Below are 14,081 nucleotides of genomic sequence, written 5' to 3'. Positions count from 1 at the left end.
AAACAATGGAGGTCACAGATCATGGAATGATCTCTTTGAAGTGTGGAAAGAATAAAACTGTTTACCTGGAATTCAACAGTCAGTGAAAATACCTTTCAAAAATGAAGGCAAAATAAGGACTCTCACATTTTGCAGATGAAGAAATTGAGGCACAGAGAGGTCGGGCAATTTGCCCAAGCCACACAGCCAGAAAGGGCCTCAGCTGAGATTTGAACCTCAGGGTTGCCTGATCTTAATGCTCTGGGGTTCTGAGAATTTTATTCCATCCTCAGATTGCCAGCTGCTTAATATTATCCCCATCTCCTAGATGGGCAAACTGAGGCTGAAATGGGACAAGCAGTTTGCCTGAGGTCCACAGGGAGTCAGCAGAAGCAAGACGTGTTATTTCATTTCATCTTCTTAGTACCTTCTGGTGTACCTTCAGGACTCTTTTGGGAGTAAAAGTTGGTACCACCAATAATTATTTTGGGGCAAGAGACATAAGCCAGGATGGATGGTTGTCCTATTTTATAGAGGCTCAGAGGGAAGAGGCATCTGGCCCTAAGGTCCTCCCAAGTTCATAGCTGAGCTGTGACATCACATGTTACTGATTGCTCACAATCACCATGGGCAGCATGGATCAGCATCCCGATTTCCCAGGTGGGTAATCCGAGGTGCCTCACCTGGTCGAACTTGCGCTGCTTCTTCTCCAGCGTGCTCACGAGCTGCCGCTGCTGCTCCAGGTCCACCGTGGCATCATCCAGCTCTTGCTGCAGCCGCCGGCGGCCCCGCTCCAGCCTCTCCACCACTTCCGTCTTTTCTGCCAGGCGCTGGGTCAGGGCCTCAACCTCTCGGGTGGCCCGGCGCCGTGCCTCCTCCCCTGCCTCCAGTGCCCCCGCCTCCTCTTCCTGGCGCCGCCGCCACTCTGAGAGCTGGGGTGGGGGAGGAGAGAGAGGGAGGGTGTCACTCATGGCTGCGATCCAGGTGTGAGTTGGTGGGGCCCCATTTCCCAGATAAGGAGACTGAGGCCTGAAGGGGGAAATAATTCACTCCATTGGGCACTTCTGCCTCATGAGTAGGGATGAGGTTGTGAGTTCTATGAGACCCAGCTCCTCCAGGAGATTAAAATGGTTCCCACCAGGGCCCAGAAGATGGATCAGACCTGGGCTCTGTCCTGGGGAACCCCCAGTCTGGTGGGGGAGACTGAACATCACAGCCATGGTGATGGAGGCTAAGGTAAAAGAAGTATGAGACCCATGGGAGTCCACAGGAGGGGTTCAAAAATCTATTTTAGAACATTCAAGAGAGAATTCCTGGAGGAGGGGGCATTTGTGATGGATCCTGAAGTATGCATAGGACTTTTCCAGTTAAAGAGGATATTTGCAAGCATACATTCATCACTCATTCATTCAACAGGCATTTCTCAAGGTCTCCTATATGTCAGGCTCTATGTGGGCCTATGCTGGGGATCCAGATCTAACTCTGATGGGGTCCCACTTTCAAGGTGCTCCCAGTCTGATGGGGGGACTCATGGGCAAAGACAGTTCCAGCCAGGGTGATTGGAGTGGGGACAAAGGAGAAAGAAGGGTTGTGGGATCCCAGAGCCGAATGGTCAGGGTTTTCCCAGAACAGGAGAGGCTGATGCTAATAAGTCCTGAAAAATGAAAAGGGTGTTCCCAAGCGAAGTGAAAAAAGAGATGAGAGATGAATACAGCTAAACATGAAGGAAGGACCAGAGAGTGCAGGGCCTCTGACACCCAGCTGAGAGGCATGGGTTTTGTCCGGGGGGAGCTGGGGAGCCATGGGAGGTCTGTGAGCTAGGGAAGGGTAGGGTCAACTCAGGGTGTAGAAAGACCATGTGAAGTATGAGCTGGAAGGGGAGAGACTAGGGGCAGGGAGGTTTGAAGGGAGGCTGAGCTGAGGATCCGGGTGGCTGGGGCTGTGGGGACAGAGAGTCGGGAATGAAACAGAGAGCTGGGGACAGGAGGGATGGGGGTCTGCACCTACAGGCTCTGGGGCTGAGGGAGAGACAGAGGCAAGTATGGCTTGCAGGGGTCTGGCCTATGACATGCTGGACAATGGGGCCACCCCGGAGCGGGGGAACCCAGGAGGAACAGGTTGGGAGACTGGGCATCCCTTTGAGATCTCCCTGCGGGGCTGTTCACCTGGGTCTGCGCAGCCTGCAGCTCGCGGCCCGCCCGCTCCCTGGCGGCCGCCTCCTCATCCAGCTGCTCCCGCAGACCTGCCGCCTCCGCCTCCAGGGCTCGTGCCCGGGACCCCAGGGTCAGCTTCGCTCTGGTCTCCTCCTGCAGCAGCTCCTGAAGATGGATGAGAGAATGGATGTTACATGCGGGAGGGTGGGGAGGCCTGGGGGGGCCCGGTGGTGAGGGGTGGGCTGGGGTCACCTGGGCATCGTGGAGCTGGGCCTCCATGCTGGTCAGCTCCTTGCTCAGCCTGATGGCTCTGGACTCGGCCTCGCTCAGTGACCCAGACACAATCTCGAGTTCAGCCTGCAGGGAAGGGACACCTTCTAATGGCGGCTTCCAACCAGCCAACCCCTCTGCTCCTCGGCCTCTAATCCCTACCACCACTGCCGGTGAGGATGTAAAAAGGTGCAGCTGGGCTTTCCTGGTGGCGCAGTGGTTGAGAGTCCGCCTGCCGATGCAGGGGACACGGGTTCGTGCTCCGGTCCGGGAAGATCCCACATGCCGCGGAGCGGCTGGGCCCGTGAGCCATGGCTGCTGAGCCTGCGCGTCCGGAGCCTGCGCTCCGCAACGGGAGAGGCCACAACAGCGAGAGGCCCACGTACCGCAAAAGAAAAAAAAAAAAAGGTGCAGCTGCCATGGAAACCAGTCTAGCAGCTCCTTAAAATGGTTCAATGCAGAGTTTCCATACAGCCCAGCAATTCCACTCCTAGGTGTGTACCCAGGAGAAATGAAAAGAAGTCTAGGCAAAAACTTGTACAGGGGTGTTCACGACAGCATTATTCACAATTGCTGAGAGGCAGAAACAACCCAAATGTCCATCCACGGATGACTGGATAAACAAAATGTGGTCTATCCAGACAATGGAATATTATTTGGCCATAAAAAGGAATGAAGTACTGACACCTGCTACAACATGGATGAACCTTGAAAACATTATGCCAGACACAAAAGGACAAATATTGTATGATTCCATTTCTATGAAATGTCCAGAATAGGAAGTCTAGAGAGACAAAAGAGGATTAGTGGTTGCCGGGGCATGGGATGGGACTGGGGGATGATGGCTGGACAGTACAGGATTTCTTTCTGGGCTGAAGAAAATGTCCTAACGTTAGGTTACGGTGATGACTGTACAACTCTATGAATATACTAAAAACCACTGAATTGTACATTTTATTTTATTATTTTAAAAAATATTCATTTATTTATTTTGGCTGTGCTGGGTCTTAGTTGTGGCATGTGGGCTCTTACTTGTGGCATGTGGGATCTAGTTCCCACCCAGGCCCCCTGCACTGGGAGCACGGAGTCTTACCCACTGGACCACCAGGGAAATCTCGAATTGTACATTTTAAATGGGTGAATTATACGGTATGTGAGTTATATTACAATAAAGCCGTTCCCCTGGCACGCAAATCACCACCACAGTGATCCTGGGTGCAGCTCCTGGTCTCACGTTCCTTCACGGTAGGAATCGGGCAGCAGTTTACCACTTTCTCCCCCCTGGGCTGTTGCCTCCATAGGGTAGGACCTCATCTGCTTTGTTCCCTGCTGTGTCCTCAGCGTTCAAAACAGGGCCTGGCACACAGTAGGTGCTCAGGAAATGTTTGTTGGGTGAGTGCCTCCAGCACATGTGTGTTATTACCCTGAACCTTCTTCTCTCCCTTCTTGAGGTTCACTTAACCAACAAGGTTGGGTTCAAATTCTGGCTGGTAAGAAAATTTATCTGAAAACTTGGAAATAAGAAAAGGCAGTGGTCAGGCATCCTTTAGAAAAGACAGGACTGGGACTTCCCTGGTGGCGCAGTGGTTAAGAATCCACCTGCCAACGCAGGGGACACGGGTTCGAGCCCTGGTCCGGGAAGATCCCACATGCCGCAGAGCAACTAAGCCCGTGCACTACAACTACTGAGCCTGTGCTCTAGAGCCCACGAGCCACAACTACTGAGCCCGTATGCCACAACTACGGAAGCCTGTGCGCCCAGAGCCCGTGCTCCACAACAAGAGAAGCCACCACAGTGAGAAGCATGCGCACCACAACAAAGAGTAGGCCCCGCTCGCCGCCAACTAGAGAAAGCCTGCGTGCAGCAACGAAGACCCAACACAGCCAAAAATAAATAAATCAATCACTTTGTTGTACACTTGAAACTAACACATTGTAAATCAACTACACTTCTATAAAGCTTACATTTGATTGCCCTTTGGGACATTAACCAGTTTTGTCTCTGCGCTATTTCATTCTGGCATTCTCTCTTTTGCTGACTACACACACACCAATTTGTTGTTGTTTCTCTCCTTGAACATCTTTGACATTCTGCTGGATCCCTCATTAATGCATTTTTTTAATATTTATGTTTTTATTGAAGTATAATTGATTTACGATGTTGTGTTAGTTTCAGGTGTATAGCTAAGTGATTCAGTTATGCATACATTATACACATATTCTTTTTCAGGTTCTTTTCCCATATAGGTTATTACAAAATATTGAGTATAGTTCCCTGTATTATACAGTAGGTCCTTGGAGTTCATCTATTTTATATATATTAGTGTGTATATGTTACTCCCAAATTCCTAATTTACCCCTCCCCTGCAATTTTCCCCTTTGGTAACCATAAGTTTGTTTTCTATGCCTGTGAGTCTGTTTCTGTTTTGTAAATAAGTTCATTTGTATCATTTTTTTAGATTCCACATATAAACGATATCATACGATATCTGTCTTTGTCTGACTTACTTCACTTAGTATGATAATCTCTAGGTCCATCCATGTTGCTGGAAATGGCATTATTTCATTCTTTTTTATGGTTCATTAATGCTTTAAATAAATCTTTGACATGGGCTTACTATGTCTTTGTATGACAGTCATGCTTTGAACTTGTGAAAGTGATATTTTGAGCTGACCTTGGTACCTCCTGGCTGTGTGACCTGGGCAAGTGATTCCTATCTTTTTTTTTTTTTTTGGCTGCGCCAGGTCTTAGTTGTGGCACGCAGGATCTTCGTTGTGGCATGAGGGATCTTTTAGTTGAGGAATGCATGCGGGATCTAGTTCCCTGACCAGGGATGGAACCCGGGCCCCCTGCATTGGGAGTGCAGAGTCTTAACCACTGGACCACCAGGGAAGTGCCTGATTCCTATCTTTTTGGTCCTCAGTTTTTCTCATCTGTGAAATGGGGATGTAGCAGGACCTACCTCCCAGGGCTGCTTTGAAGAGTCAATGAAATGATGAACGTAAAGTGACTAGCTCAGTGCCTGGCATATACCTGTGCTCAATATATAGGTACATCTGACAATTTTTGAGAGCCTACTGAGAGGTCAGGAACTAGTCTAAAAGCTTTCCAAGTTTAGGCTCGCTTGGTTCACACACTGACCCTATGAGGTAGATACTATTATTAGTCCAAGTTTACATAAAGGGAAGCCGAGGCACAGAGAGGTTAGGCAATTTGCCTAAGATCCCACAGCTACCAGTGGTGGAACTGAGACTTCAGTCCAGGCAGAATGGCTCTAGAGCCGCCCTGTCCAATATGGTAGCCACTAGCCTTAGGTGGCTATTTAACTTTAAAGTCATTAAAATTAAATAAAATGAAAATCCAGCTCCTCAGTTGTACTCCTCACACGCCAGGTGGATAGAGCAATTACAGAACATTTCCATCACTGAAGAAAGTTCTACTGACCAGTGCAACCTAGAACTCCTGCTATCGGCCACCAGACTCTACTCTTGGTGTCACTTTTATTTCTGTAGTATGTAAAGCGCTTAGGACAATGAGCACTACATAGCATAATTCCATGGGGGCAGACCCTAGCTGTCCCCCCAGATCCCTTCTTCCCCGGTCCCACTGTGACAGGCTGTTAGGTAGGCCCATGGCTGCCAGCCAGAAACTATATTTCCCAGTCTCCTTTGCAGCCAGCTGTGGTCATGTGATTATGTTATGGCCAATGGAATGCAAGCAAAGTGATATATGCAAATTCCATCCCATCCTCTTTTCCCCTTCCTAAGCTGGAGCACACAGGTGCCCACAATCCGGATTTCACTCTGAAGATGAGGTCAATGCCCTCAGGGATAATGGAGTGACCTCATGGAGCATAAGTGTCCCGCCAGCCTCCACTGCTTACTCTGAGCCTATTTCCTGAGACAGAAGACACATGTCTTTTATTCAAGCTGATGAATTCTGGAGTCTCTTGGTTATATCGACTTAACTTTCACCTTAACTATACACTCTTTTAATCTTGAAATTAAAAACGGTAACAGTGTTTTCCCCCGCTTGGGGTTGGGGAATTAAAAGTCATTCTTACCCTCTTTCTGCTTGTTTGTATTCTCAGTAATAAACAGGTATTGGTCGTTTAGTTAAAAAACATAATAAAATTAAAATTTAAAAAACCTACATTTCTTCTAACAGTCATAGTATGATATTGTCCTCACACAGGTCCAAGTATTCACGCTGGGTTTTTCTAATCAGACCATGGATTATTTAAGACCAGAAGATAAGAGGGTGGAGGGTGGGCGCTGTGGCAGGGTTAAGAGCTACAGGATCAGTCATGCCTGGGTTCACGCTTTGGCTCTGAGGGACCTAAGACAAGCACTTCACCTCCCTGGGCCTTAGTTTCCTTGTGTGTAAAATGGGAACAATATTAGCACTTCCCTCAAAGTAGCATTAGGAGGAGCCTTTGGCAAAATACACAGGATGTTTGCTGCATAGTAATCACTCACCAAATACTAGCTATTAATGTGTGATTATATTGGAAAAGTTGGAAAGGACAGTAGGGTTGATGTGGACCAAACTGAAGTCCAGAGAGGGCAGGCATCTCACCCAAAGTCACACAGCAGAGACCACCCCTGACCTAGCCGCCCCACTCACCTGGGCTCGCTGCAGCTTCTCAGTAGCCTCTGCTCGTGCCCGCTCCCCATCGCCAGCCCGGCCCTGCACCTCCTGCAACTGTGACTCCAGGCGACGCCTCCGTTGCTCACCCTCCTGACGCGTGGTCTGCAGGTTGCTTAGCTCCGTCCGGAGCTCAGACACTTCGGCCTCCAGAGTCAACCGGGTCTTCTCCCATGTACCTTTGCTCTGGTGGGGGACAGAGACAGCAATGATTTATGATTCCCTTTCTCTACCAGACCAGGCACATGAATGCCCCAAGTCCTTTGTACTGTCTATTCCCTCCGGAACTCCTCACTGTTCCTTAAAGACCCAGGCACATTCCTGCCTCAGGGCCTTTGCACTGGCTATTCCCTCTGCCTGGAACATGTTTCCCTGTGATGCCAGGATGGCTCACCCATCACCTCCCTCAGTTTTTTACTCAGATGTCATCTTTTCACTGAATCTCTCCAAGGCCTCTCTATTTCAACTCACAACACGCCCCCGCCTGGCCATTAGCACTGTGAAACCCCTTTCCTGTTCATCTTCCCATAGCACTTATGACCCCGCTATATATTATGAAAGTGTTTAGATTGTTTACTCTCTGCCTTGCCTGCTAAAACGTGAGCTCCATGACGGAAGTGGGTGTTGGTTGCTTGGCTCACAGCTGGGGCCCCCAGTACCAACCCAGGAATATACTGCATATTCAATTAACACCTGCTGAATGCAAGATGGATCAGGGACATGAATACGTGAGGAGAAAAACGGGCTGGCCTAGAACCAGCCAGAGGTACCTCCTCCAACCCAGCATCCTGCTTGCCCTCCTCATGGCTCCCCAGACACCCCTCCCCCATCTCAACCCACCCTCCGGGCCTGCTCCAGCTGCTCTGCCAGCTCTCCCAGTGCCTGGCCATGGCGCTGCCGCAGCTCCTGCACCGCCACCTCATGAACGCGCGTCTCTTCCTCCAGAGCCTTCTTCAACTCTGTCACCTCCTGTTCTCTCTTGGACCTTTTATTGGGGAAGGGGAAGGGAACAGAATTTCAGAATAGAGGAAGGCTGGAACTTTGAGGGAGCCCCTGACCGCTGGTTGTGCCTCCTTTTACTCTTTCCCTCCAAGGACGGGGACCTCACTCTACATTCCCCAAGGGATCTGGGCAGTGATGCTGCAGAAGAAGGGTGGCTTTAAGGGTGAGCTCCTACGCATCTTTCAAAACCCTATTCAAAAGTCCCCTTCTCAAAGAAGTCTTTTTGGACTCCCTCCCATAGAGTGATACAAGGGCCTTCTCTGATCATCCACGATGCCCTGTCGTACTCCATTAAAGCTCACTTTGTTCTGGACTGTGTCTGTCTTTGCCCGAATCTGCCTACCCCTGGACTGGGAGTTCCTGAGGGCAATGCCTGAGTCTTGACTCATCTCTGTCCCCAGCGTGGCCCACGCTGGGCCCAGAGCCAGTGTCCAATAAACAACTGTTGAACGACTAAATAACTGTGTAGGTGGAGAGCTTGGGCCCACATCCTTTTCCCTGCCCCGCCCTCAGACCCCCACGTGCCCGGCCTGTGCCAGCTGCAGGCCACCCAGCCTCACCGGAGCTCCTGCTGCGCGTTGGTGGAGTCCAGCGTGTCCTCCAGCTCGCTCCGCAGCGCCTCCAGCTCCTCACCCAGGTCCCGGCGCTGCTTCTCTGCCTTGGCCCTGGCTGCGCGCTCAGCCTCCAGGTCCTCCTGGGCCTCGGCCAGCCCCGCTTGTGCTTCCCGCAGGGATTTGAGCAGCTGGGCCCGGGCCCCGCCCTCCTCCTCTGCCCTGGGGGTGGATGAGGACCGGGGGTTGGTATAGGGGCAGGCAGGGGGTGGGGATGATTTCTAGGGGTTGGAGGGGTCAGACACGGCCCGTCCCGGGTTAAAAGCCCAGCTCTGCCCTTGGGCATGTGTCTCCAGTCCTCAGAGCCTCAGCCTTCTTAGCTGTAAAATGGGGATGACACCACCAGTAATCACAGGGACACTTATTAAGTTCCTGCCACTTGAGAGCACTTCATCATTTTGTGTAACGTTCATGCCAAACGAGGAAACTGGGGCCCAGAGCGGGAAAGTGCCTGCCCTGGTCACATGGTCAGTGGGTGGCTGACCCCAGAGTTCCTCCTCCTGACCCCTATGGGATCGACCTCTTGCAAAGAGAAGCTGAATGGAGCGGCAGCGTGGACTCTGGGTTAAATGGCTCAGGGAGGTGGTCCAGTGGTTAGGACTCTCCACTTCCACTGCAGGGGGCGTGGGTTCGATCCCTGGTCTGGGAACTAAGATTTCACAAGCCGTGCAGTGGCGGCCAAAAAAAAAAAAAGAAAGGAAAAGAAAAGAAAAAACAAACAAACAAAAAAAGACCCTGTAAGAATGGTTCAGGGAGATGCACTGACCATGGTCTGTATCCCCTGCTCGGCCACCTGCCCTGGCAAGTGACAGCTTCTCTGAACTGCAGGCTCCTGGTCTGTGAGAAAGCGTGACTGCCCCCCTTCACAGGGCTGCCGCGAGGATGGCAATGTAGTGCCAAAGGCTACACGTTATATGATTCCACTGACGTGAGAGAGTAAGAATTGGCAAATCCCATGTGAACAGAGAGCAAATTGCTGGTTGCCAGTGGTTGAGGGGAGGGGGGATATTGGAAGTGATTGCTTAATAGGATTTTTCTTTTGAGGTGATGAAAATGTTCTGAATACAGGTAGTGGCTGCACAACATCGCAAATGTACCAAATGCCACTGAACTGTATGCTTTAAAATGGTTAATTTGTTTTTCTTTTTGGCTGTGCCACGCATCTTGCAGGATCTCAGTGAAAGCACGGAGTCCTAATCGCTAGACCACCAGGGAACTCCCTAAAATGGTTAATTTTGTTATGTGAATTTCACCTCAATACAAAAGAAAACGGAAAAAAATAACAACGGCAATAACGGAAGGTAGGAACAGACACACGCGGCATCTAATGAGGGCTTAGGGTGTGCCAAGCATGTCCTCAGCTCTTTCTCATTTAATCCCTACACTAATCCTAGGAGAGTTTCTATAATCATGCCCTTTTTCCAGATAGAGAAACTGAGGCTCGAGTGGTGATGTCACCCAGGTGAGGTCACATGGCCAAAAAGGAGAGGAGCCAGGATTTGAACCCAGAAGTGAGGCTGGAGGGTGCATGTTCTTAACCCCCCTCCACCAACGCCGTGTCCCATCGATTCTCAGATGCACGTTTTCCCCACATTGTAACCTCTCTGAAATCAAGCTGCACCCATACACAAGGGCACCTCAGGTCGCATGGAGCGCCATGGGTGAAAAGCATTTGAAACACTGCGCATCATATCTGGCACACAGTAAGTGCTCAATAATTGTGAATGACTGTAATTATGATGATTATGATTCCTAAGATGGCCAGACCACCTATCCAATCACAGCGGATTCTGGGCTGTTTGGTTTTGAGAGGCTGGGGTTGTGGGAGAAGAAGAAATAGCATTCCCTTGCCTCTGTGCAAGAAACTGTGTAAGTTACCAGACACGTAGGGCCCGGTTTCAATTTTCCCTTAACCAGGTGGGCTTGGAACTCTGTGTCCATCTTACAGAAGGGGACACTGAGGCTCAGAGTGGGTGTGCACAGCTGGTGAGCGGCTTGGCCGAGCTCTGTACCTGAGGGAGGGTCTCGCCGGGCGCCCCCAACGCTGGCAGGTGGCGCCCCCGTGCTGTGCACCCCACCCGGCCCACCCCGCACCTGGCCAAGGCGACCTGCAGCTCCTCCTCCTTACGGCCCAGCTGGGCCCGCAGCTCCTCCCCCCGCTGCTGCTGTTCCACCATCTGCTCCTGCAGCTCTGAGCCCTCCATGTCCAGCCGCCGCTTCAGCTTCTCCAGCTCCTGGCGGCTCTTCTCCTCCTTCCGGAGGCGATCTGGAGGCGGGAGGTGGGGGGGGGTGGGGCATGCACAAGGGAGCCAGACCCACACACCCAGGGAGACCCACGGCCCCGCAGTCAGGCTGAGCTCAGCATTTCTTTCCACCCCTCCCGCTCTTTCCCAGCTTCCCCATCCCTGGGATCGCCCACTGGTCCCCAGACCCCCAGATGCCTTCTCCCCTCCGCCCCCCAGGGACAGCCCCTGCTCCTGCTCGCTGGCTCTCTCTGCCCTGTCCTCTCCTCCCTGCCTCCCCGGCCTCCTCCTGTGCTCTCTCCCTTCTGTTTCTGCTTCTGAGTCCACAGCAAGGGACAGAGATAAAAAAGTGTCTGAAACAGCTAGTGGGACCGTCAGATTGAGAGAGTGACCCAGGACACTTAGGAGAGTAAGAGAATTGGATGGAGAGAGACAGAAACAACTTAAGAGCTGGGAGGACACCTAACCTGTCCCGAGTCTTCTTTCCTGCCCCCATTTAACAGATATGACCACTGAGGCCCCACAGCACATGAGGGTCACCCAAGGTACCCCCTGATCCCGCTGGAGTGTGCACTGGCCCCCATTGAGGGGCAGGTGCTCACCCTCCATGTCTGCAATCGTGGCCTCGTATTTGAGTCGAAGCTTATTGAGGCTCTTGACTTTCTCCTCCTCCTCAGCCGCCTGGGATGAGAACTCAGCCAGACGCTCCTCCAGCAGCTTCCGCTCCTGAGGGTGGTAGGAGGTGGGGGTGGGGTGTCAGGGGCCCGACCCTCATCTTTGATATCGTTCTCATCTGCATTTCTGCTCATCTCCATCCTTCTCTGACCTTTCCTGCTCCCGCCCCCTTCCCTCCTTTTGCATTCTTTAGGGTCCCTGTCCTACCCCCACCGGGTTCACGCCTGTTAACTGTGGAGACTCCCACTATTTGAAGGACACTCCCATTCATTAAGCCATTGGTCCACAGCTGGATACTGAGGTTGATTCAAATCAATTGCTATTATAAACAACACTGCAGTGAACATCTTTGCACATGTGCTGCACTTATGGGTGAGTTCTGGAGCCTTGTGACTACTACAGGTCCAACTCATGGACCAGCAGCATCAGCACCAAATGGCAGCTTGCTAGGAATGGAATCTCAGGTTCCACCCCAGATGCACTGAATCAGAATCTGCATTTTAACAAGTTCTCCATATAATTCCTGGGCACACTGGAGTTTGAGAAGCACTGGCCTGGAGCAGCTCTTTTCTTTTTTCTTTCTGTTTATTATTTTATTTTTTAATTTATTTTTGAGCAGCACTTTTCAAACTGTGAGTGGTTTTGGAAATCAAGGCAGTGGGGCGGCACCACCTCAAAAAGGAACAAATAGAACAGAGTAGAAGAGAAGAGCCACTGCATCCAAGGAATGTTGCAGAAAACTGTGCATCCTTGAGCTCTCAACTCAGGCACCACTGCCTCCAGGAAGCCTGCCCTGGCTACCCCTAGCACAAGTTGGGCCACCCCACTTCCATGGTTTTCTGTTCTTTTCTGACAGTTTATAATTAGTTCATGATGTGTGGTTATGTTGATTTCCTGGGGTGACTCATCTAGCTTCCCTCTCCCCCCATGCCCTTGTGAGGACAGAAATGGTTTTCTAGTTAGTTAAATGCCATATCCCCTGTGCCTAGTCCAGTCCTGGCTGTCCCAGGTTAAAGATGGTGGCAGACTCTTCACCATGTCCCCAGCCAGAGGCAGAGTCTAACTCCCCAACCCCTGAATCTAGACTGAGTCTGCTTTAAGCTCAGTGGTCTGCAGACCACAGCCTGCAGGCCAAATATGGCCCACTGCTTGTGTTTATAAATAAAGTTTTATTGGGACACAGCCACGCCCATTTGATCACAGACCATCTTTCATGCTACAATGGCAGAGTTGAGTGGTTGTCACAGAAACAGAGTGGCCTGCCAAGGCCCGAATATTTACTATCTGGCCTTCTAGAGAAAACGTTTGCCAACACCTATCTATAGAATTCAAGGGAAGTGATGCTGTGTCAGTTCCAGCCTTAAGCCTTTCAGAGACCTGCCCACTTCCACTTCTTTTTCTGGGAGCCCTGAGCTGCCAGGTGAGAAACCCAGGCTCTCCCGTGGGCAGAGAGGTCACGCAAAAGAGCACCCAGACACCAGCCCTCCAGCGCCCGCCACCACGTCACCGCGACTGCCTAAGGTGACCACAGCCCAGCCCACCCACACAACGATGGGATGTAATGAAACGGGGGTTGTTTTTAGCAATGCGCCTTTGGGGTGTCGGATGATCCAGAGATAGATAATGACACATAAATAGCTGCTCAATAAATACCAGCTTGAGTGAAGTTGTGACAGAGACGCAAGGAGATGGAAAGGGTTCAAAGGAGACACAGCCAAGACCGAGAGTTCGAAGGCCCCTAGAGGTGGGGCCAGCTGGGGGGGGATGCAGAGAAGGACCCGTGCTCACCAGTGAGCCCGCTCCCCCTGCCCTTGGGGCTCACAGCCCACCCACCTTGCTCAGCTTGGCATTCTGATCTTCCAAGAGTAACAGATCCTCCCCCAACTTTTTCAGCTTTGCCTCCGTCGTCACTTTCTCCAGCTGCAGCTTCTGCCGGGCCCCTTCCTCAGCCTCGAGGTGGGTCTCCAGCTCCTGTAGTGGGGAGAAGGCAGGGTTGACGACTCAGCGGCTGGGGACTGGCGTGTGATGGGAAGGATGGGTGGAGGGGATGGTTCACGGGGGCTCGTGGCTCAGACAGGTCCACAATATGGGTGGGGCTGGGAAGGCTCCAACGTTTACTTTTCATTCATTGGGTCAATAAACACTGATTGAGTACCTGGTGGGGGTCAGGCACTGTTTGAGGTATTAGGATAGATAAAAATCTTTGTCTATCACATTGAAATCACATTCTTATGTGTGTGTGTGAAGATTATAAACAATAAACATCATAAATAAACATATCACAGAGATGGGCACTGTCCACTACGGCAGTCACCAGGCAAGTGTGGCAATCTGTGGTGTGAGACTGGAAATTAAGATTCAGTATTTGCAATGACATGGACGGACCTCAAGGTTATTATGCTAAGGGAAATAAGTCAGACAGAGAAAGACAAATACCCGACAATCTCACTTATGAGTGGAATCTAAGAAACAAAACTAAAACAAGAAAAAAACACAAGCT

The 14,081-nt window shown here is 51.0% G+C and overlaps 1 protein-coding gene across 4 annotated transcripts in view; it reads right to left on the bottom strand.

Moving 5' to 3' along the window:
- The window catches only part of MYH14 (myosin heavy chain 14), a 90,131-nt gene that overhangs the window by 21,643 nt on the left and 54,407 nt on the right, over positions 1-14,081 (bottom strand). For all 4 annotated transcript variants that reach the window (XM_081215721.1, XM_081215720.1, XM_081215723.1 and 1 more), the window contains 9 exons: positions 13,415-13,552; positions 11,509-11,632; positions 10,758-10,929; positions 8,613-8,825; positions 7,891-8,035; positions 7,030-7,236; positions 2,385-2,489; positions 2,145-2,297; positions 663-911 (listed from right to left, as the gene is read on the bottom strand). In XM_081215721.1, the coding sequence (XP_081071847.1) occupies positions 663-911; positions 2,145-2,297; positions 2,385-2,489; positions 7,030-7,236; positions 7,891-8,035; positions 8,613-8,825; positions 10,758-10,929; positions 11,509-11,632; positions 13,415-13,552 (1,506 nt within the window). The remainder of the gene's footprint in view (positions 1-662; positions 912-2,144; positions 2,298-2,384; positions 2,490-7,029; positions 7,237-7,890; positions 8,036-8,612; positions 8,826-10,757; positions 10,930-11,508; positions 11,633-13,414; positions 13,553-14,081) is intronic.

Source organism: Mesoplodon bidens (assembly GCF_964165515.1).
Source record: "Mesoplodon bidens genome assembly, chromosome: 18".
In the NCBI taxonomy this organism is placed as follows: Eukaryota; Metazoa; Chordata; class Mammalia; order Artiodactyla; family Ziphiidae; genus Mesoplodon; species Mesoplodon bidens.
This window is presented reverse-complemented; position numbering and strand designations above follow the sequence as displayed.